Source organism: Accipiter gentilis, chromosome 5 (assembly GCF_929443795.1).
Source record: "Accipiter gentilis chromosome 5, bAccGen1.1, whole genome shotgun sequence".
NCBI classification, from domain to species: domain Eukaryota; kingdom Metazoa; phylum Chordata; class Aves; order Accipitriformes; family Accipitridae; genus Astur; species Astur gentilis.
The window spans coordinates 21699218-21721191 of record NC_064884.1 but is presented as its reverse complement, the minus strand read 5'-3'; the positions used below and the strand labels follow the sequence as shown (position 1 = coordinate 21721191).

The 21974-nt window shown below is 40.0% G+C and overlaps 1 protein-coding gene across 2 annotated transcripts in view; it reads left to right on the top strand.

Moving 5' to 3' along the window:
* The window catches only part of THEMIS (thymocyte selection associated), a 79299-nt gene that overhangs the window by 4988 nt on the left and 52337 nt on the right, over positions 1-21974 (top strand). For both annotated transcript variants that reach the window (XM_049800791.1, XM_049800793.1), the window contains exons 2-3: positions 10407-10565; positions 18541-18999. In XM_049800791.1, coding sequence (XP_049656748.1) covers positions 10407-10565; positions 18541-18999 — 618 coding nt within the window. The remainder of the gene's footprint in view (positions 1-10406; positions 10566-18540; positions 19000-21974) is intronic.

Below are 21974 nucleotides of genomic sequence, written 5' to 3'. Positions count from 1 at the left end.
AGGACATCTCCTCTTTATGATGGACCCATGAGACTCATCAGGAAAGTTTATGCTGTGTGGTCTTTCTCTGGAGAGAAGGGATCTGTAAGCCAGCAGCCTCCACCTCTGCAGATTGGGAGTGCAGTGAAGCAGCAGGCTGTAAATGTGGTGTTCCACTCTCTGCTCCCTCTCCCGGGGCTCTGGAAAGTGCCAGGTCTCTCTGCACAAGGACAAAATGGTGGGAAGAAACAACAGTGGGGTCACATATAGATTCCTGGTTAATGCCCCTCCAGACCTAAGGGAGTTCAAGATGTTCCGTATGCCAGGTAGCGATCCCCTCTCCAGGCAGCTGTTTGGCACTCCCTGACAGCTGCATGAGGGGCAATGCCAAAAAACCCCACCCTTGGGGATTTGCTGCTTCTTTGGGGAATGTGAATAGCTCCATTTCAAAACTCTCTCTGGTGAACCATAAAGAACACGAACATGCTTACGCTCACAGTTCCTCTTGGGTCTCCTTTGCTGGCTGCATATCCACACCTGCTCGCCCTCTCTGCGGTTTCAATTTCACCCTTTCTGCTTCTGCTACTGGGAAACAGCATCTTTCCAGCATGGGCTTCTGTGAACCTTTCAGGGGAGTGATGGGTTTGGTTGGCCAGCAGCAGAGCGCTGGAACCACTTAGAAAAGTCCTGTTAACCCCGTAACTGCAAGTAGGTAAACTGAGGAGAAAAGGAAACCAAGTCTCAGCTGCCCCAAGTCCTAATTTAGACAAGAAATCGCTCTCAACGCTGATAGTTAGAAAACAATCGTGTAGGATGGAATGATTTTTTACTGGTTTTAAGCCAACCTAGAGGGAATGAATCCTGCTCTCTTACCAGTGGGAAAAGCCAGTGAGTCGATGAAAGCTAGGATATGCGGTCTGTAATATGTATGAATAAAACAAGCGAGCTGCCTCGTCAGGCTTAATAAAGGCACTTTTTCTTATGAAAAGCAACAAGGCAATTTAAACAGAGGCTAAAGTATGGACAGCTTTGAACAGCTTTGATGAAGATAATGAAGGTTGTATTTCTTAGAGGTGGAAGATCAATAAAAATGACCTGTGCATTTACTGGGTGGAGTCTCAGCTGAGTGCATGCAAAAGGGAGAATTGCACGTTAAATGGTACAGTGTTGGCACATGCTAATTGGTCTCATTTTTTTACAGAGATAAAAGCCAAATCTCTCTGTAAACATGGAAGGTTTTTCTCCCCCTTGAACACAGTTGTTTCCCTTACTCTTGATTCAGCAGTTAGGAGCAAGAGCCCTAGGTACAGCAGGAGTAACAGATAGTTTGGATTCTCTTTTGTGGTCAGTAGTCAGAGCATGTTGGTAAATTTTCTTTATTAATATGTGCCACTGAAACTCTCCTGCACTTGTACAGGCTGCTTCAAAAACATGTTTTATTCTGAACAAGAAGGAAAGTGCCCTTCAGTAAATGCAATATGAGAACAGAACCTGACTTTTATGGGTCAAATATTGCTCGTTTTATTCATGCTGCTGCCCTTAGTGGGATGACTCATCCAGACACACTGAGAGAAATCTGAGCCTGGGTAGCTGGCACTGTGGGTGAAGCTGTTTCGAGGATCTCCTTGCAGGGATTTTCTTTCCATGACATTCAGTTTCAGGCTTCCGTGTGAATGGCATAGGAGGTGGGCAGAATACCCAAACTGCCCTGCTTGTCTCAACACAGGGGTCAACCCCTTGCCTTGGCTAGCTAAAGCTGCCATCAACGTGCTGGTTTCCTGCAGTCGTGAGGGCTCCCCGGCTGTTGTTGCAATTTGGTCTCTGGGGATGCAAGGAGGAGGTGTTGTTGCACTTTGGTCTCTGGGGATGCAAGGAGGAGGTCAGCAGCAGGAGAAGCCCTGTTTCCCTACATATGAACCTGCCATCCTATAAAAACACCAAGAAAATTTTCACAAACTCTGTCTCTGGGAAGATAATGGCACATCTATAGCAAATGACAGAGGAGGGAAGATCCTGGGATAAATGGGCACACAAGCCCATGACCATGCACCCCTTCTGAGTTACAGGGCTTTTGTGGAGTACTTTTTTCTTCCAGTACCTGGTGATCTATGCATGAGGGAACATGGCATTAGTCCAGGTTCACAGTTTCAATTAGCTCCATTGGACACACAATGATGGCACAAGGGGCAGCGTGCTGTGATCTCAGTCAGGGAAGATGCTTTAACATGTTTCCAGTTCTGGGCTTCACCTGTGAAGTGCTCAACACTCTGGCCTGATGCTGCAACTTAATTTAAGCAGCCTACTTAAACCTAGTTCAACAAAGCACAGATTTCCTGTTAAACATGCACTTTAATAAACACACCTTAAGTCAAAGTAATTAACGCTGCAAAGAAAATAAAACTAAAGAAATCACGAACAGCTAAACCAGTGACTAATGCTGTTCAAAAGCAGCTTTTGGCATTGTCTTCACCGCTGCAGTAATTCCAACTCATGCGGGTAAACCCAAACAAAAGGTTGAAGATGTTGCATTTGGGGCTGTGATTTCACTTGCTCTTTCCTTTATAGTGGGTGCTCCACACACAAAGCTCTGCTGCCACATGCGGAGTGCAAGCCCTCTGGATAGATGAGAATCAGAAGAAAGTATTAAAAAAGGGCCATAAACCTATCAGGAAAGGAATAAATCAGAAATTGCAGAAGTAATTTTTTAAAAAATTCCATTATGATTGAAATGGCTTAAAGCACTTGACATTTAAAGTTTGACTTTATATGGCAAAAGATAAATCTTACAGCTTTTGTTTTTTGATGGTTTTGTGCTGGCAAAAATCAGATCCTCTGCAGCCTAATTATGTACGATCAAGATAAGATGCTGCCTTTGCACAGAGCCTTTTGAAGGGAGTTTACCTCTGTGGCAATTCAGCAGCTGAACTCCTTGAAGGATTTGTGTCCTGGACTGACCAAACCTGCAGAATTTTGTTGCTTAGGTCATGTTAAAGAGAGAAGAGCTGCTATAAAATCCAGTAAGTTGCTCTGTCACTTGATAGAGGATCTTCTGCAGAAATTCATGTTGCCTTTGTGACCACTGCTACCCCATGGCCTCTGGAGCACCACGTGGACACGGAGGAGCTGGGCTCACATGCTCTGCGTGGGTGCACCTTCTGGGGGTAGGAAGGAAGGGGTGCGTGAAAGCCATACAGGTGCTTTATACTATTTGCAGCCACTCTCAAAGTGCACTCTCTCCTGGGGTTGGAGAGAAGCTGGGGCATGCTTCCTTCTTTGCCTGCCATTGTTCGGCCTCTTTGTATCTTCCCCACAAGATGTTAGTCTGTTTGAGTTTAGTGGGGAAAATCAGCATGCTGATAAGCATCTTCGGTCCTCAGGAGGTATTTGAATAATAAAAAAAAAAAAGACACCTAACTTCTCACCATCAGAAATTGGTTGCTTTTCCCTACTGCTTAATCAGAGTATAATATGATTAAAGTTATTAAGCAAAACTCTCCTCCCTGCAACTCTAAAATAGATCTCTCTTCTTGCCAGAGAGCATAAAGGCTGAACAATTGGCTAACCCCCAAATAATGCCCATAAAGAATGGTATCTAAAAATTTTTATTGACACTAATTATAGATACATTATGCCCTTCATATATTACTTTGGGCGCCTGCAGCAGCCTTAATAAAACAGTGATTTCAGCTGAGCTGTGTCGTAGGGGAAAGCAGGGTATTGTAATTCTGGCTGAACAGCTGCACCAGGGGATCGTGCCTTTATGTGAAAGCAGAACCATTTCATCAGCCCCTGAAACAGTCACCTCTGATCCAGGAAGACAGCACCCATATGGGCAACTGATGACAACATAATAGTGGAGAAAGAAGCACTGGGAAAAGGACATCGGGACAAAGTTCTGCTCTTTCAGGACATGTTGGAGATCTTTCATTTCCCTGCAAAGCAGCCAGATTTCTGGTTCTTTGGATCTTCTTTCAAAGACCGCTCAGCCTGCCAGCTGCAATGAATACAGTGGGTGCTACTGAGAGATGAAAGGAAGACTTTTTTCCTTCAAGGATGCAAACTCATGGGGCTAGGGAGTCAATGCCTAGTGTCTGGCCTGCAAAGTGATTTGGTTTTGTTAGAAGAGCTTGGTCTTTGTTAAAAAAAAAAAGAAAAAAAAAAAAAGAACGGGGGATATTTGGAAGTGCTTAGCAGCACCCTGTAGCAGACAGACAGACAGACTGGGAGTCAGCCAGCCTGGGCTCGAGCTCCAGCCCTGCTGAATGATCCTCTGTGCAACCTTACTGAAGCCTTTTGTCTTGTCTGCATTCTCTCCCTAGCCCTCCTTGCTAAACTGCCCAGGGGCATGCGGCAAAAGGGTCTTACATACAACTGATGTATTATTGCTGTTTAGTCGTGGACCTGGTTTTGAGTCATACTTCCTACCAGCATCAATGAATTGTTCCCTCCGAGAGCAGTCATTGAATAGCACTCTAAGCTGCTGGGAAGAAAAAGGGAAATACTACTGAGATGTTTGCTGTTCTACCTTGTATTTTAAAATATTTCTCTCAGTGGTACTGTCATATGCCCTGACATGAAGAATGACATCCTCCATCTCATGCATTCACTGTATTTATATTTTATATTGTTGTTTTTCATACAAAAAGACTCTTCTTGTACCTATAATGAGAGATAAATCAAATAAAGGGTTCATGTTAGAGAGGATGGTGGTGTGGCTGCTTAGGGTTTTAGGAAAGATGGAGGAAAAAGATATTGAACCAATTATTAGGATTACTTTGATGTGATCACAGCAGTTGCTAATATAGGTTGTCAAACTAGACATGAGCTTATGAAAGGATATAAATGTGTTTTTTATTGAACAAAGTAACAATCCAGAAAAGGTGGTTTCAAAGGCAATAAGCTCTTTAATTACAGCCTTCAGGGGCATTGTTTGATCACTGTAAATAAGCCGCTTTATTCTGGGTTCTGCTAAAATGTTTTTTGCATTATACTGCATACATCTTTTTCAAATCAAAAAGATTCAGTCCTTAAGGTTACTTGATTTACATTTTCAACATCTTACACTTTCTTTGTGTCTTGAGTGGGAAAAATACAGTTACTGTTGTGCAAGGACAAATAAATGTACTAAAAGGTCCATTTTAATTTTATTTTTCAATATATTGTGTATGTGCATCCACATCACACAGCTGAAGTAAAATCTTTCAGGGATATGTTGTCACACAGCAGGTATTTTCACAATGTTTTAAGACTAATTATTGTGGCTTTTAAAGGAAAAAGAATTTTTATTGTCCCTTTTGAAAACCATGCAGTTTCCCTCCGTCCCTTTTATCAGCACAAATATTTGCTGCAAATGCCTAGATGACAAATCACACAGGTAACATTTTTCTTGTCTGAATTTAATCTTCATTGTACTATTCCAGGCAAATCACCAAGCAAGGGCTAAAATCAGGGCTAAGGCAATCTAGTTGCAGACAAATATGTAATTACAATCAATACGGTATGTGCAATTGTCATCCCCCCTCAAAATGAATCTGTTCTTGTATGGCTGGCAGTTTCATTTCTTAATGATTTTTTTTTTTTTTTTTTATCCAGGTGTTGTTAAAAATGAGGCTTCTGCAATTCTGGTCTCAGTTTGTTAGCCATCCTCCTCCCAGATTCTCACCTTCATAGTCTTTCAACCTCTTGGTCTATTTCAAATGATCTGATAAAGGAGGAGGTAGTTAAAATCCTGCAAGTTGCCCATGAAAATGGTTATTTAGGTAGACATCTACCTACATACATATATACACATCTATCTCTCTGTCGATCCACTCATGTATATAAGTTTTACTACTGATATGCTGTTGAAGGTTGGTCTCTGACTTCCTTAACTGCATGGAAAATGTGGTGGCATACCTCCGTTACTCAGTCATTACATGAGCAATTTATTGAACTTCTCTTCTGGGATGAAAGGTACCGTCCTATGGCCATGAGTCCTGGGATTCTTGGGCACTCTCCACTTCTACTCTGCTGAAAGTTTTCCTCTCTTCTAGAAGACTTAAGACATCCTTCCTAGCTGCCTAATACCCTTTCGCTTCTTGACGATGCCAAAAAATACATCTTTTCTTTCTTCCTCTTTTTTTATATCAAGAAGGGGTTCACCTTACTTGGTATTATTACAAAGCATTATCTTTGCCAGTAGATTATGTACCCATGTAATAGTTTATTTCTTTGATGGTAAGGCAACTAGCTCTTTTGATTTTTTTTTTTTATTTTAATTAAAATCATGACTTTTTTTAAGTTTTAATTTTCATCTCACTTTTTCTAAAACTAATGTTTTTAGATGAATGATCCATTTGTTTCCCACAACAACGTTATGTTTTATCCTGACAAAAGTCCCTGAGAGTTAAGGTGCTGTGACAGCCCTGTGTGACTATTCTGTGCATACTCTTTTGTGGCTTTCAGTCTGCCATTTATAATCCATCTTTTTTCTGAATGCATTATCTTGGCCCTTGATGTTTCAAACAGAGCCTGCAGCTCCATGTAATGCTTTTTGTAGGCTCCAGCTTGAGCTCCATATGCTTGTCTGCCTCAGGTACTTTCTCTCTTTTATGAGTGCGGATTTTCTTTTTTTGTGTATTTTACCCTTTTCTTGCAGTGTTTTAGATTCTCTGCCATCTTTACAGTGCCAGGCCGGCCACTGTTTACCTGTGTAGATTCTTATCTGTATTTCTCATGTGTTGCAAATTTTGATTGCTTTGTCAAAGGCTAATTTTTGTGTCATCCAATTGTCTATTTTTGAGTGTTTGTCAGAGCTAGTCTCTTCTCATGGATATTACCAGACTGGATCTTCAGCCTTGGACCCTGACTAACTGATCAGTGTTGTCACTTTTTTGCAAGTGCCATTTGTACTTTTTATTTTGTGATGGAGGGCAGGACTTCTCAAACTCTATGTAGTCTAATTTGCAGTTAAGCTATTGTGTCTGAGGAAAAGCAAACCTGATAAAAGTAGTAAGTCCTTCAGAACCAGACATGATCAGAAACAGGGCCCTCCTCTGACTCCCCTCTTTATTTCCTTGTGGCACCACTCTGGTGCAGATATAGACTGAAGTAGTAGTTAGACCTTCTTCAATCACATCATTTTTTTGAGAGGTTCAGCCACTTAACTGCTCCATTCTTCCCCTCAGGGCAATTGCTTGGTTTGCTCTCCTCCAGCTACCATGTTATTTGGAGAGGAGCCACAGTCCTCAAGGCCACCCAACCTGCATGGCTGGGTGCCTGTGCTCGTATGGAGCAGCACTGCCCACTCCTGGGTGCACGGCAGGTCCCGGCTGCATCAAGGGGCACGCTTGCAAAGGCTGTCTAGCAGAGATGAAAGCAAATGTGCCCAAAGCCCATAATTAGTCACTGTAGTTACTTTCATATGTTAAATGGTTTCTGGGGGTCTATTTTCAAGTGAGGTAATCTGGAGAAGCTGGATCTAAATCTGCACTGAAGAAAAAAAGCCTCTAGAAGCCACAAGCTCCCATGTTGAGTAGGTTTTCACAAACATTTGTTGAGAGGTGAGAATATTGGAATTTTTTGCTCATCTTTCCATGTTTCTAATGCAGAGCTCACCACGCCAGGTCCTCTGGGATTCCCTGTATCTAATATTATCATGGTTGTTTGTGATCTGTACTGTGTCTGATGTGAGAGGTGAGGTGATTCAGCACAAAAGGAATATTACCCTCTTTGTGGCAGCTCAATCTTTCTCTCCCTCTCACTCTAATATGAAATAAGTATTGCACACAGACTTTTCTGTCATAAAATATCCTATGGAGCTCAGCTAAAGCAATGAGAGTTATGGTAATTCCTCATGTGTTTATTAGAGCAGCAGCCAGCCTACCGATGGGAGCTGTAGCAATATCCAGTGGAGACATCTGAGTTAGTCTATGTTGAATTGCTCAGGGACTAAAGGGAGAGCAAACAACTATGCACTTTTCATATCTTTACAATAAGAAAACCAGATTGCTCTTTTTTAGTTAAAGGGCAGCAGCTCCCTTGGTCTTCTGCTTAGTACCAGAGAGGTTGAAAGGATGCATAAACAGCATGTTCTTTCACCTGACTGTGGCTGATATTTGTGTGGCATATAATCCAGAATACCTCTGTGCTAATCATCATCTTGGTATGCAACAGAAAGGCAGTAGCCTGCTGGGGGAGTTTAGAGCCTAAATACAACAGTTCCCTTGATCCTGTGTGGGATTCTCAGCAAGGGAAACCAGGCAATGTTGCTATATCCAGCCCACCAGAAGCATCCACCACATGATTTTTAATTTTTTTTTTTTTAAACTTAGTTTCTTCTACATAGGGTTAAAAATGTACATCCGTACCTGCCTTCCTCAGGGGAGCAGCTGGGGATTTCCTGCTGTCTATCTCAATTGTGAGAACGTTGCACAAGCAACAGACAGGGTTGCCTGCACATGTCTTCACAACAGAGTACTTAACCAGTTGCTCAGTGTTACTATCCTTCATCCGCCTGCCCTGACACGAACCCATTTTTCTGTGGTGCTTCTACTGAGGCTTTGGGTTTAGGCTAAAACCAGGGCAACTTTTGCTCAGGTTGGTCTCCCAGTGACTTCCAGTGAGGCCAAGGGGGTAACCAAGTGCTTGTCACCTGCAAGTGCTGCAGCAGAGTTGATAAATATATCCCAGACTCAGTAAGAGATGCTTATTAGCCCAGGCTATGGTCGTGACTGGAATGATCTTGAGTGTGCATTAGGAAAATCACTTGGCAGTTGCATTTCTGATATGACACCTGGCAAAAACAAACAAACAAAAAGTTGTGGTTTTTTTTATCCCCACCAACTACAAGGAGGTCTGTGGAGTAAAGAATGTTACTTTCTGTAGGAAGTGAGTTCTGCAGGCAATGGCAATATTTCAGTACAGGCCATCTCAATTTTTGATTTTTACTATATAGCCAGAGGTCAGGTTTTAAGTAATCTCTCATTGCCTGAGACCATTCTGGTTACCTAGGTTAAGGGGGGGGGGGGGGGGGGGGGAAGACTTTAAACTGAACAAGATGCAAGAAAAGGCTGTTAGAAGGATTCTGGGAAGGAAAAGCTGTCTTCTCAGAGGAGATAAAAATAACTTGTTTCTTCTAGATTTTTGTCAAAAAAAAGACCAGAGAAGGGCAAAATTAACCTTGCAAACCTTTTGGGGAAGGGAGAAATGGAAATGAGAAAAAAAAGTATTTTAAGTAAAAAGTAGCAGAGCAATGTTAGTAGCAGAGCAAATGAATACACTCACCGATGCATTGGGAGTGGAAATGAGACTAAGGTTTCTCACCATGAGGGAAATGAAATTCTGAGATGGGATTCCAAAAAGGGTACTTCCACATCACTTCAGGACAGAGCTTGGTAAGTTTTTGGAAGGAACTGCACAGCATGAGAAGAATGGAAGCTAGCATTAAAGTCAACATTTCTGATGTTCTGTGTTCAATGCAATTCTATCTACAAATGGAACACCATGTGTTTACTGCACTGCCTTTGTATATAGCTAATTGATCCCATGCCCCAAACCTTCTGCTAATGTCCTGCAGCTACCAGGAATAATTTTCCTTCTTCTGCATAACTTGGCTTTTGTTTTGTTTTGTTTTGCTTTATTTTCTCCCCCTGTCCCCACTTCTGAAACAGCAGCTATTGACCACAGCTGGAATGGAGAAGGGAGGGTTAGTTCTGGCAGGGCAAGCTGCAGTTTCAGGTTTTACTGTGGAAGCTCTGAAACACTTGGTTGGATTGCCTTGCTTGTGCTCTCAAACTTCTGAACCTAACAGAAAAAAAGGAATTTTTTTGCTGCCAGGTCAGAATCAGTAGCCTCGTTTCAGCATGGGGTAGAGTTTACTGCTGTTAATTTGCCAGTTTTCCAATTTCTTGCACTTTCTTCAGGTTTTCTGTTACCACAGAAAGCTCAAATGCTGGTTGCACTTTGATGTCTCCTGGCCTCTCCTTGGGCACCTTCTAGGGTTTATGGTTTTTTGTCTTCTGCTGTAGTCTGTTGTTTCCTATGGGATATGCTATGCCCCATGCTCTGCAGAAGCATCTTTCCTGCTGAGGTTTCGCTGCCTGCTGAATTCAGGAGGCAGCTCCTGATGACCCAGGAGATCCTATGCTCCACCTTGTTTTGTTTTGGTCTAATAACTGGAAATGCAGGTTCTTCAGACCTTATTCTCCTTTACATGCGTATAAGAACAGTGTACACATAGAGCTGATCTAGAGGTCACTGAAGTCACAAGGTGGACTTTCTCGTGACATTAAGAAAGAAAATGAAAATTAGATTAGTTATCACAGGATAAGTATTATTTCATGTAACTTATTTTAAGTATTTTTGCTTTCATTCAAAGAGGTAAAAACACCTCACAGAGTGAGAAAAAGCTGAATAATGTTTTTCTTTCCTTTTGTATTTCTTTTCAGGCTCCATCTATGAAATGTTTGGAAATGAATGCTGCCTGTCAACAGGAGAAGTCATTAAAGTTATTGGCTTCAAAATTAATAAGCTCATAGCAAGTATCTGTGAGAATAATGAAGTCAGCGGGTTTTCAGCCAAAGTGGAATTACCACTAAATTTTCCTGGTATAGTATTTCATGAATACATGTTTTTGAGGAATTTTAACCCTGAGTAATCACCTTTGTTCACTTCATTGATTTGCTGTCTTTATTGATATTTCTTTGAGGTTACAACTCAGCTGTCAAGGATAACATTTTATCAGATGGCACAAGACACAATCAATTTATTTTTAAATTTCAACTCTTACAGTGCTTTTCCAAGCCTGGATAAACATTATTAACGTTACAATGTTTGGTAGTAATGCCTTCTATACTTGAGGTCACTCAGTGTAAGAATTTTTACAAAAATCTTTTCAGTTACTTATGACTTTGCCAAATTTTGTCAGAGCTGAAATCTTCCTTGCTGTGTGCTCAGACTATAATTTATTTGCTATTACTATATTTTTGTTTTATTATTTTGGATATAAAATATTTTGAATACTTTGGGTTGGTTTTTTTTTTTTTATTTTAAGGATTTATTTTAATTCCAGTGGCCAAGGTGGCTGCTCCATGCCTGGAAACAGGATTAGAGGAAAATGGATGTGGTTTTCTGCTTAAAAAACACTTCAACTGTTCTATAGAGAAGTCCCAAAATATTCATATTTTGCAAGATGGACTTGAATTTTGGCATGTGGTACTGACTTGTTATTTGAAACGTATCTTCCTCTGTTCATGTGGCCTTGTTAGGGACAGCTGACCAAGACTTCATCACATGTCATATTAATCCATTTTTCAATTCTGCTCTCATCTCAATTCCTCCACTATTAGGGCCCAGCTGTGTTAACTAGGGAAGTGACTGGAGTGCAGAGGGAGAAGTGCTGGATTGTGAGTATCCGTGTGTGAGAAGTGGAGGAGGCAAGCTAGGTTAGGAAACTGATAGAAAAAGATTGGACCTTGGAGCAGGGCAGAAGGATGAAGGCCTGATGTGCAAAGATCAGGGACTGGAGATGGCAGTGGAGGTGGTTACCATCATCAGAGGAGGCCTGCACCCACACAGACATATATATGTAGGGCATCCTACACTAGGAGTCTTGCAGGCAGCAGAGGTAATGGGAGCGCCTCGGGGAGAAGAGATAAACAAGCAGGCTGGAAAACAGCACACGGAGACCAGTGGAATGTGGGAGGGAGCCTGTGTATGTCTGGGAGAGAAAGTAAGTGGATACCTGCAGGTAGGAAACACAGGGACAGAGCACACACAGGACACAGCAGCCCTTGAGAGCCTGAGATCACATCCAGGACTCACTTTGGCCAGCAGTCTAGCTAATGCACAGGATGACACTACAGTTCTGTAGAGAAAAAAACAAATGTAAACATTTAATTAACACTGTATTGTACTCGAAGCACATGGGAGGCTAAATTGATGCCGCACAGGGAAACATAAGCTTTTTCTAGTGTTTGAGTGCTTGATTTAGTAAGCTCACTGATGTTCTTCTAACACATTGCTGAGCTAACACATGTGAGAATGTGTGCACATGCATATAAATGGTTTAGATTATGCCAGTGCCCAAACTGGTATGTGCTTTTTCTGCAGAGGGAGACAAAACACACTTCCTGAAGCAAATAAATTGTAAAAGTACATGGGAATGTAATGTTTCATCTGAATTCCATAGGCAAATGTCTTCTGCCATGCCTTCATTTTCCATCTCCAAACTACAGATTTCTCTCTGAAATTGTCTTATATGTGATATTCCTTTCCCCAGTAGATCCTCAATTTATTTTCATGTTTTTCTTACTCAGTGAATCAGAACAATTTGTATGACTACTTATTAAAAGACTTTTTTGGAATTTCATTTTCAAGCACTAGCAGGGCCCAAATGTAGTGATCAAAGACATTTTAATTATCTGTGGCTATCTAGAGATATTGAAGTACTGCTGTACTGTGAACTCTCAAGATATTTGGTATTTTTCTTGAAATCCAAGCTTCTTTGCTATTATTAAAATTTCTTCTATCTCTAAAGTATATATACATATAGGAAGTCATATTCTACATCTTGATTGGCAGATAGGTTTGAACATTTGAATCCTAAAATATCCAACTCAACTGAGTGATAAAAGTAATCCTATATTTATTAATGTTGACTCTCCTGTTATTTAGAACAGAGTGACTTGTGATTTCAAATGCTTGAACCTGGTGATTCTGGGTTTGTTTGCATTCAAGTGATCAATTTTGCAACTTGGCATTTGGATGCTGTTGCCCTATTGAGCACATTTTCAAATTTGGTCTAACCACTACAATTTGCATGCATACTTATGAAGTCTCCCAACCAGAGTTCTAGAAAACTGGGTTATTTCACTGGAAAAATAAATTCAGAGTTCATTTTGCTGAAATTTATCATTATTATCCTCCACATGATGGGTATTACTGAACAGCAGCACTGAAGAGGGGCTTAATGACACTTCTTATTAACCCAACAGGGAGCACCGCTCTCTTGTTTCTCTCTGTATAGGTACTCTTATGCATTCAAGAGTTTTTTGGGTAAGATGTAAATTTGTTATTTCTCTAATTTAGTTCTTAGCTGAAGAATGATTCTGCTTTACAAAGTCAAGATGTCCCAGTCTCTGCTTTTTCTTGACCTTTTTCCTTTTCACTTTATTACATACACATGCTAAGCTCTGAATGAAACATTGTATTAGAGCAGCACCAAACCTAATTGGACATGATTTTTTTCACACTGCCATTGACTTACCTAAATAAAAATATCTGCAGGTCTCCAGGAGTCTGGCACTGTGTTTACATTATATGTACAGTGCTTTCTTGCCAGTGTTGATGCGAAGAAATCTTTTGCTTTGATGTTATTTTCCATTTCCTCTGTTGTGAGTTATCATTTGCATGTGATGGGCTCATGTATCCTTTCACCGTGTGCACGCTGACATAAATAAGTAACGCTTCTAACTCTGGGGATAGCGTCTCTCTGAGCGAAGAACTGGGCTCATTGGCTTTAAAGAAACCTTACTCTTTGTCTTTCTGAATTTATTTGCTGTTTACAGAATTCCTTTTTTCTGCTCTGGCAAATCAGATCCTTGATAAAGGCCTAATCTACCCTTTGCATTAGAGAAACCGCTGCAACCACAAGTTCACTATCTGTGTTATTTCATTTTATCCTCATCCTAATTTGTTCTTTTTCATGCCTCAGAGGGCCAGGCTATTCTTTCTATGCTCATACACTGGGTAAAAAATGAAGTCTGCTGTTACTCTAGACACTTCAATGGCTAAATCTAACAGCATTTTGAACTCAGATTTTCACTACTAACAAATTAGCAGAGACTGGTAATTTGCACAACACCTGAACTGCATGCCCACACAAATGATTTCATTGTGTTCTGTTATATTCCTTCTTCTGCTGAAATATTGCTGGGCTGACCTGTTCTCCAGAGGTCCCTGGCAGTTGCTGCTGCTCATTCCTACATGGACTGATGAACACATAGCTGAGCACAACTGTCCCTTTGAGCTCTCAGCCTCTGTGAGTCACAAGACAGGAGACTTGTCTGTGGCCACACAGCATGTGTGGAAGGACAGGGGTTAGGCATTAGAAGGCTCATCTCGGTAGGACATGATGGAGAGATAGGAGAGATGGTCTTTGGGGCAGGATGGGGAGAGAAGGATGCTGGAGCAGAGGAGGTAGCACAGTGAGTGGTGGAGGTGAGGGAAAGAGGAATAGCAATCAAGTCAGCTCCAGAGAATTTGGGAACTGAGCTCTTACCAGTCTTCTGCATTACCTTGGGGAACAGAAACTGCTAGTCTGGGACAGAAGGTCTTTTCTGCTATTTTTTTTTTTTTTTCCTTGAAGGCTACTTCCTGCTCTACTAGGTGAGCCTAACTACTGGTTTTCTCAGAAAAAAAACTTCCACAGAAGCAGGGATGAGAGGAAAAAGAAAGAATAATAAGGATACTCCTTTCCTTCAGGACTCTAATTAAGACTGAAAATGGGAAGTCTATAAAGCTACAGGGAAGTACCCTTTATCACTCTATAACCAGTAAAAGGGAGCTGCATACACTGTTCTGTAAAAAGGTGGTAAAAAAAATCACTCTATCAAAACATGCTTTCCTACAGGACTAAATGGGTGATCCTTGGGCTATGTTTTCTCTCCCATACCAGTGAAAATATTTTTTTTCAGTTTCCCAAACCCTCTCTCTCTACCAATGTGTACATCAGTGCCTAAAACTTTTCTTGAAAGTGATGGGCTGAATTATCCTATTATGGCTAGGCAGGCACTTCACCTAGTGAAATGCTACTAGCTGCAGAGTGTTTATGGTGTGATGATGGTTATACATTCCTGTAGTTATTATGTATGTGTAGTTATTCTTGTCTCTAGTTGTAATTTTCCCCCAAACTATTGGGGGTCTCTGCCTGTAATTTTCCCCCAAACTATTGGCCATCAGTGCACTTTGGTTGTAGACCAGATTACATTTAGAAAGTAGGTCTACAGGAGCAATAATGCCAGCTGTCAGTAAACCAGCTGGACTTTTTTCCAGGTTTGCTATTTCCATCTGTCTTTCCCCCCAGAAGTCTACCAAGCTCTCTTAGGCAAGTCTAAGTGAATTTGAGTCAGTCATTTTATGATTTATGAAAAAGTCCAAAAATATTTTTGTTTGAACTCAAAATGTCCAAACTTCAGCATCTCAACTTACCATACATCTCCCACTCTGGAGATTTCCTTGCTGTCTTAGATTTGGAAAACATTTGGGTTTGTAATTTGATTCATAATTATTTTAATAGGATTCTGAATGGTTCCATAACAGTGTTTGGGTTTTGTGTTGGTTGTTGTTTTTTTAAAATATATATTGTAGCAAGGAGAGCATTTATGAGAAGATACCATGGCAGATTATGGCACTTAGGAACCACAGTGGCTTTCATCCATTATATCAAAATAACTTTTTATATATTCACCTCTTTTCTATATGGAGAGAAACATATGGATCTTTACATACTCATAAGCATAAACAGGTCACTATTAGGTGCCTCTATTTCATGGGTCTCATGAATACAGAAGCTAAGAGTGCAAGGCCACATGGCTCTTCAGTTGTCTATGCAAGCATTCTGTTACCAAAATTAAGAAAATTAGCAGAACAGAAGGTGAAGATTTTTCTGCTCCCAACCCTGACAAAGTCAGTCTGCTTGAGCCCAACAGGATAATCAGTTGTCTAGTTTTGTATGAGATCTGGTAATTATGCTTCTATATGAAACCTGCTTTCCAACCCAGGATGTTCATCAGTTTGTTGCTGAAATAGCTGGCTTCCAAGTAGCTATGTAGTCCCAGCAAAATTAGTAGAGCCTGAGTCTACTGTCAAACTCATAGAGGAGAAGAATGTTTCTCATACCTGTACATAGCCAAATATTTTCAATTGGGAATGTTTTTTTTAACATAGTTTATGGAGGCTTTGTAATGCAATTCTGGAGGTTTTCTAGGGGCAATGCACATGCTCCTGTATCAATCACAGATGGGTAAACATCGTTATTGCCTTTGGGATACATCATATGTACTCTGAATACACTTTTTAATGAAGAATATTCCTATCTGCTTTCTCCCAGCACTGCCAGGAGACGATGCCCATCTTGTGCTTGCAAAGCATGACACTGGAACACTGTTTGGGGGATGCTGTCTTTTCCACAATTCCAGTTTGTCATAGGTGCCTTGTCACTGCGATATTTTCTAAGCGCTGGTGAACCAGTTTGTCTTGATTTACTCTGACAGCTCCAGTAGTGATTAGGAATGAGGTAGCTAACTTGCTTATTAATAATTGTATTAAAAACGGCTGTGAGAATCAGTAAAAATACCAGCAAGAAATAAAAATGTGTTGAAGTTGAACTTTGTATTTGTGCAATTACATTCATGGATGCGGCTTCCTTGCAGCCCAGAAAAAGGACTAAAGGCTTTCCTGCAGTCCTGCAGTGAGGACATATATGTAGAGGATGTATTTGCACAAGGGTACTAATTTCACACAGGAAAAGCTAACTGTCATACAGACAACTGTGAAGGCATAGAATTGCAGAAAGCAGTCGCATAGGCACAACTAGCAACTATCTCTGCAGTAGCTCAAAAAAGCTATTAATGTTTAGGCTGCTGACAAGCCCTCAGAGCTGTTAGTTGCCACAGATCCTAGTGGTCACATGGGATACCTAGAACCAAACATGCCCAATCTCGTGAAAAATTCAGTTAAAAGCTACTCAACAGACAGAATCTTAATAACATCTCCTTTAATAAAAAGGGCGCTAAAGCTACAAAGTGAAAATAGCAGGTTTTGTTACAGTGAAACAAGAATCACACCAATTCTGTGGCAAAAAAAAAAAAGGCTGTTATGGTGGAGGGAATGGTTTGATATATCCTTTTTAAAGAATATAATCTTAAGGAGACTCTGCCTCCATGCAGGCCACTCAGTTGTGTTAATTGTGGTCGGTAGGTGAAACTCAGTAATGGAAAAGGTGTGGGAGAAAATAAGCAATTTGGAGGTTATTTTTAACTGAAGCAATCTTCCAATCTAATTTGTTAAACAATCCCACTATCAGAGGAGGTCTAAAGAAGGGCATGAGCATCTTCCCAACATCCAACAGGAACTGCATTCTGGCAGCATCCCACCTTGCTGAGACCCAGGTATCTGCTGGGGAATCCTACCCTTTTCTCACACTCTGGTCCCCACAGGAAGGGACTCATAGCCGGTGTGGACCCAGTTCCCACACTAGGCAACTGGGGGCGGGTGGATGGAACACTTAAACCTTGTAGACATGGCAGAAACCACTCATGAGATGTGGAGCTGCCATGAAAGAGCCTTTAGTAGTGCCAAGCAGCAATCTTCGAGTCCCCATCCCATGCTCTGTAACTGCCAAGGTGGGAGTATTCCTTTACCACAAATATACGATGCCCTTTTTGTGGTCCAGAGGAGGCAAAAGTGTTGAGCAGCAGAGGCCATAGGGTTCCTGCTAGTTGGCTTCGGGGGAAGGAAGGAGCAAAGCACTGCATCTCCCAGGAAGCTTGGCTGCTTTGTTGCTGTAGCTGTAGCTACCAGTTAATTTGTACGTGTCTCCTTGCTTGCAAACTTGGCCTAGCAATAACCTCTACGTTCAGTTATATTCACTTGGAGGAGAGCTTTAGTCGATGCCAGTCCCAGGAAGCTGCAATGTAATTCCACGAGGCAGCATTCACACTGCCATGTTTGGGGAAGGAGACAGCTGAATCATACAGTTCAGCTAAAGCCTACTGTTTAGTCCTCTAAACCATCCACTTCATCTTCCTCTATAAAAACAGTCATGCAAATACAGAAATGCATATATTTTTCTTGCAATGTGGACTCTTAATGAGACAGCTCCAAGGGGCATGATTAACATGAAATAATAATGTCCCTAGGGGATAGGGAAGCTCAGATGCAGCTTCTGCCTTGCAGTACTTCAGCACTTTAATTGCCTTGTGATGGGCACAGTGCTGCAACACCCAAACTTTGGATTACTCCATCTGGTGGTCTGGACTATCAGATATGCTAAAATCAATTTCCTTTGCTCATTCTTATCTGTAGGCACTACTTTTTCATTTGTGATGTGTCTTTAAACATACTTGGTCTAGGAATCCCCAGTCTGTGTGTGGAAGAATACATAGTACATTTAGCCAGAAACTTTATCCTGCATTTCACTGATCACATTATTGTTGCTCTTCCTCATACCACGTCTGCATTTTTTTCTTAAAGGTTGGTTTCCTACAAACACAGATAAGAATTTAAGATAATTTTTTTTTTTCTGTAGCAAAGAAAATAACTTTTTTCTCTTTTTACCATGGACGTAAAAATGTTGGTTGTCAGAAATTACCTGCAGAGTAGAAAGGGCTAATTCCAGCTACCTATGATTTGTATTATGTAGTTGATATTATCTTTATAGAGTCACATTTCTAGCAAACAGTCAGCTATTAATTGTTTGATGTGCTTTGCTCACCATTTTTATTGCATTCACAGTCTAAAATTTGGCATGGCTTCCTTCATATATTTCCCTTTTTTATAATAAAGGTTTTCTGTTCTTAGGTCTGTATAAGGTTGTGGCAGATAAAACTCCGTATGTCAGCATTGAAGAAATTACAAGAAAAGTCTCTATTGGGCCAACAAGATTTGGCCATCCATGTTTCTACAGCCCTGAGGATATAAAATTGGCAAACATCACTATCAAACATGGTGAGCAGATCGCCTTCAACTCAGTGGAAGAGGTCAATGGAACAATGACTGTGAACTGTGGTGTGGTCAGAAATAACCAGTCTCATTCCTTTATGTTGCCCTTTTCACAAGAAGGAAAATTCTACGAGTGTGAAGATGACCAGATATACACCCTAAAAGAGATTGCAGAATGGAAAATCCCTAAGTGCAGAAACCGGATTGTCAAACTTTCCAATATTTTACATATGTGGGACTCCTCTAATCCACTCCCTGAGAATTTTGATGGCTGCTTGATTCTGACACCTGTCTATGAAGTGCAGGCAGTAATGAAATGTAAGTAGGAATCAAAGCCAATGTCCTGTTCATCTTAGTATAGCAAAGTACCCTTAAATACACAAAATTTGCTTAAAATAGGCAGAAAGGATTCAGTTTGGTCAAGAATTCCTGACCCATGTTTGCCATTGATGCTAGTTTAAAGATGAAGAAAGATAAAAATAATATTGCCTTTTTTATTCCTCTATCTGCTGCTAATTTAGATAGTTACCTTGCTTTTCTTTCTGTTGCCATTTCTTTGATCACCACAATTAAATAATTGTTTCAAAGAAAATGTATTGCATAATGAAAAAGTGGAGCTTAGGAATTCTGTTAGGTTCTCAGATTCTCTTTCTTTGTGTTTCAGACTTTGGCCATGAAGAAGCCACTTGATCATTTATGGTTATAGCTAGGAGGTAGAAAAAAAGTATAGACCTACATGTCATAACACATTCAACTACCATTTATTTTTCAGAATGAGGATGCTGCAGGAAGAAAAACCATATTATTTTACTCTAATGCAGAAACAAATATCAATAGAATGTAAACAGAAAAGACTCACAGACAATTTCTGAAACCTCTAGGTTTGAGGAAACAGGAAGATATTAGAAAACCCAATATCCTCAAAAGCTGTAATTTGTGTTACAAGTTTTTATTAAAAAAAAAATATATATTTTGTCCATGGCACATTATCACTGTTCTAGTTGTTCCACCAAAACATTGAAACTGCTGGGTTCTATTCTTACCTATGTCTTTATCTGTGCCTTACTTCAAATGTGTTAGTGAAATTAGTCACAGGAATAAAATTACAAGATGTGCAAGGGTATAAGCACACAGTGAAATTCTCCTGAGTTATGGTTACTTGAATAGCCGAGCTGCAGTAATGACCTATGTGTGCATGCATAGCATACCCTCTCTGAACTGAGATACCTACCTAAGCAAAAAAACAGCTTAAGCTAAAATGTTTGACCTTGCTTGAGGACAGCCCAGGCAGTAGATGGAAACTTGCTGCAATTCTAGTTGTTGATGCACCTATCCTGTTAAAGTTTGCAGGATAGGAGCTTAGCTTTTGGAAAGGTTTTGCTGCCTGTGGCGTTTACTAGAAGCAAATCAGTCAGCTCCATAGAAATGAAATCCTAGCAGAAATATGTTATTCATGAGGCCATTAAGCAAGAAATCTTTTCATAATTGAGCTTTCTTTGATGAATGATGTAAGTAAAGGGATAAAAGAGAAAGAAAGAAAAGTGGGCAGAGACTGTTAGCACAATACACTATAGTTGCTAAGTGCTTATCATGAGACATTCAGCTGTGCTATACCTTTATGTATAATTTAATGTGTGAGTTTGGAAAGTGTATCTTCACAAGATAAAATACTTCATTCTCTACAACTCTAGCTAGATTCAGAAATCTAGCCCACCTCTTAAAGCTGGATTCACTTAGGTGTATTCCTATACCCACTTAGATATATGTGCACAATCAATAAGAATTTAATGTTTCTAAAAAGCTTTCTGAAGATTCAGAAATGTTTGGTATTCACTTGTCTTCCAATCAGGTATTCCAGGGAGAGTTGTATTTGTTGATTTTATTTAATGGCCATTTATGTTTCATAGTGTGTTCAACATTTAAGAAGCATTAAATATGTCCTCAATAACTATTTAATACAAACTTGAAAAGTAGGCTTCATGGTACATGATGAACAACTTACTTTCTTGTGGACCATGAAAAATGGATTTTCACCATTTTTAGAAGAACTATAAATAGATACAAGATAAAGTATGAGAAATACTATCCACAATTCAATAAAAAAGATTCCTGATAAGAGGGATAGCAGATTACATTTTCACAGGCTGTGGGCAGGAATCGTCAATACTTCTCATTCTTAATAATGAACAAATTATGTGTGTGGAACTCCCCTAAACACTCATAGGAAACTTCCATTTTCACTAGTCATTCCTCCTTCATTGACTTTCCCTTGTGGTGCTTAGGGTGTTTGTCACCTGAAGGTGTCAATGTGACAAAAGCAGACTTGGAATAAACAGATCCTGAATCAATGTCATAAAACTCTGTCATAAAAAATATATCTGACACCAACCTTTATGTATAAAATATTAGTATGTCCTGCTACAAGGAAGTGTGAATCCAGGATATACTATCCTTGTGTGCAGGTCTATGGAGAATAAGTCTTACTGAAGAGAGTCATTAAATATTTGCTTGTTAAATTTTACTGCCCCTGGTCAGTGATCTGTGGTGTCACTATCTGGAGCCAAATTCTTAAACAAGCCTTAATTGCATAGTCAGCTTTGTGCTTGAAGTTTTACTTCCAAAATTTTGCAAGTTCAGTTGTGATAAAAGAGTTGTTGGTCCCTGTCAGACTGTTAAATGCAATGGCTCCATTCTGATAGTGAGTAAAACCAGATGACAAAGAAAAAGATGCAAGAATTCCACATTATAAGAGAAATTTCATTCATTAACAATAAGCTTAGACTTTGTTATACAAAGGTTTTTCCTTTTTTTAAAAGTGATATTATTTTCTAATAATTATAGATGTTTGCATTATTCTTATAACTATCAAAACATGTTATTTCTCCTAGGCTGTGGGAGAAACATGTTAATGGGTTCAAATGCTATTTATTTATTTATTTATTTATTAAAAATGTTCCCCCACCCATGCCTTTGGAGAAACCATAAGTTACTATGAATTAAAACATAGAAATACAACTTGTACTCAAAAAAAAAAAGAGTTTGATAAGACAAACAGCTGATTAAATTTGGAGGTGCTGTGAGAAAGACAGTGAACTAGATTTCCTTTCCTTTTTCTTAAACTTTTGTTCACTTGCACACCTTATTCTCATCTCTTCTTGTTTCTCTCTTCCTTTGTGAGGTCTCCTGCATATCTGATAGCCATATATCTCAAATTAAAACAGTTAGACTTTGACTGGTGCTATTAATTGTGCATGTTAACATATGGAGGTGCACACCTCAGAAGAGGTACTTTT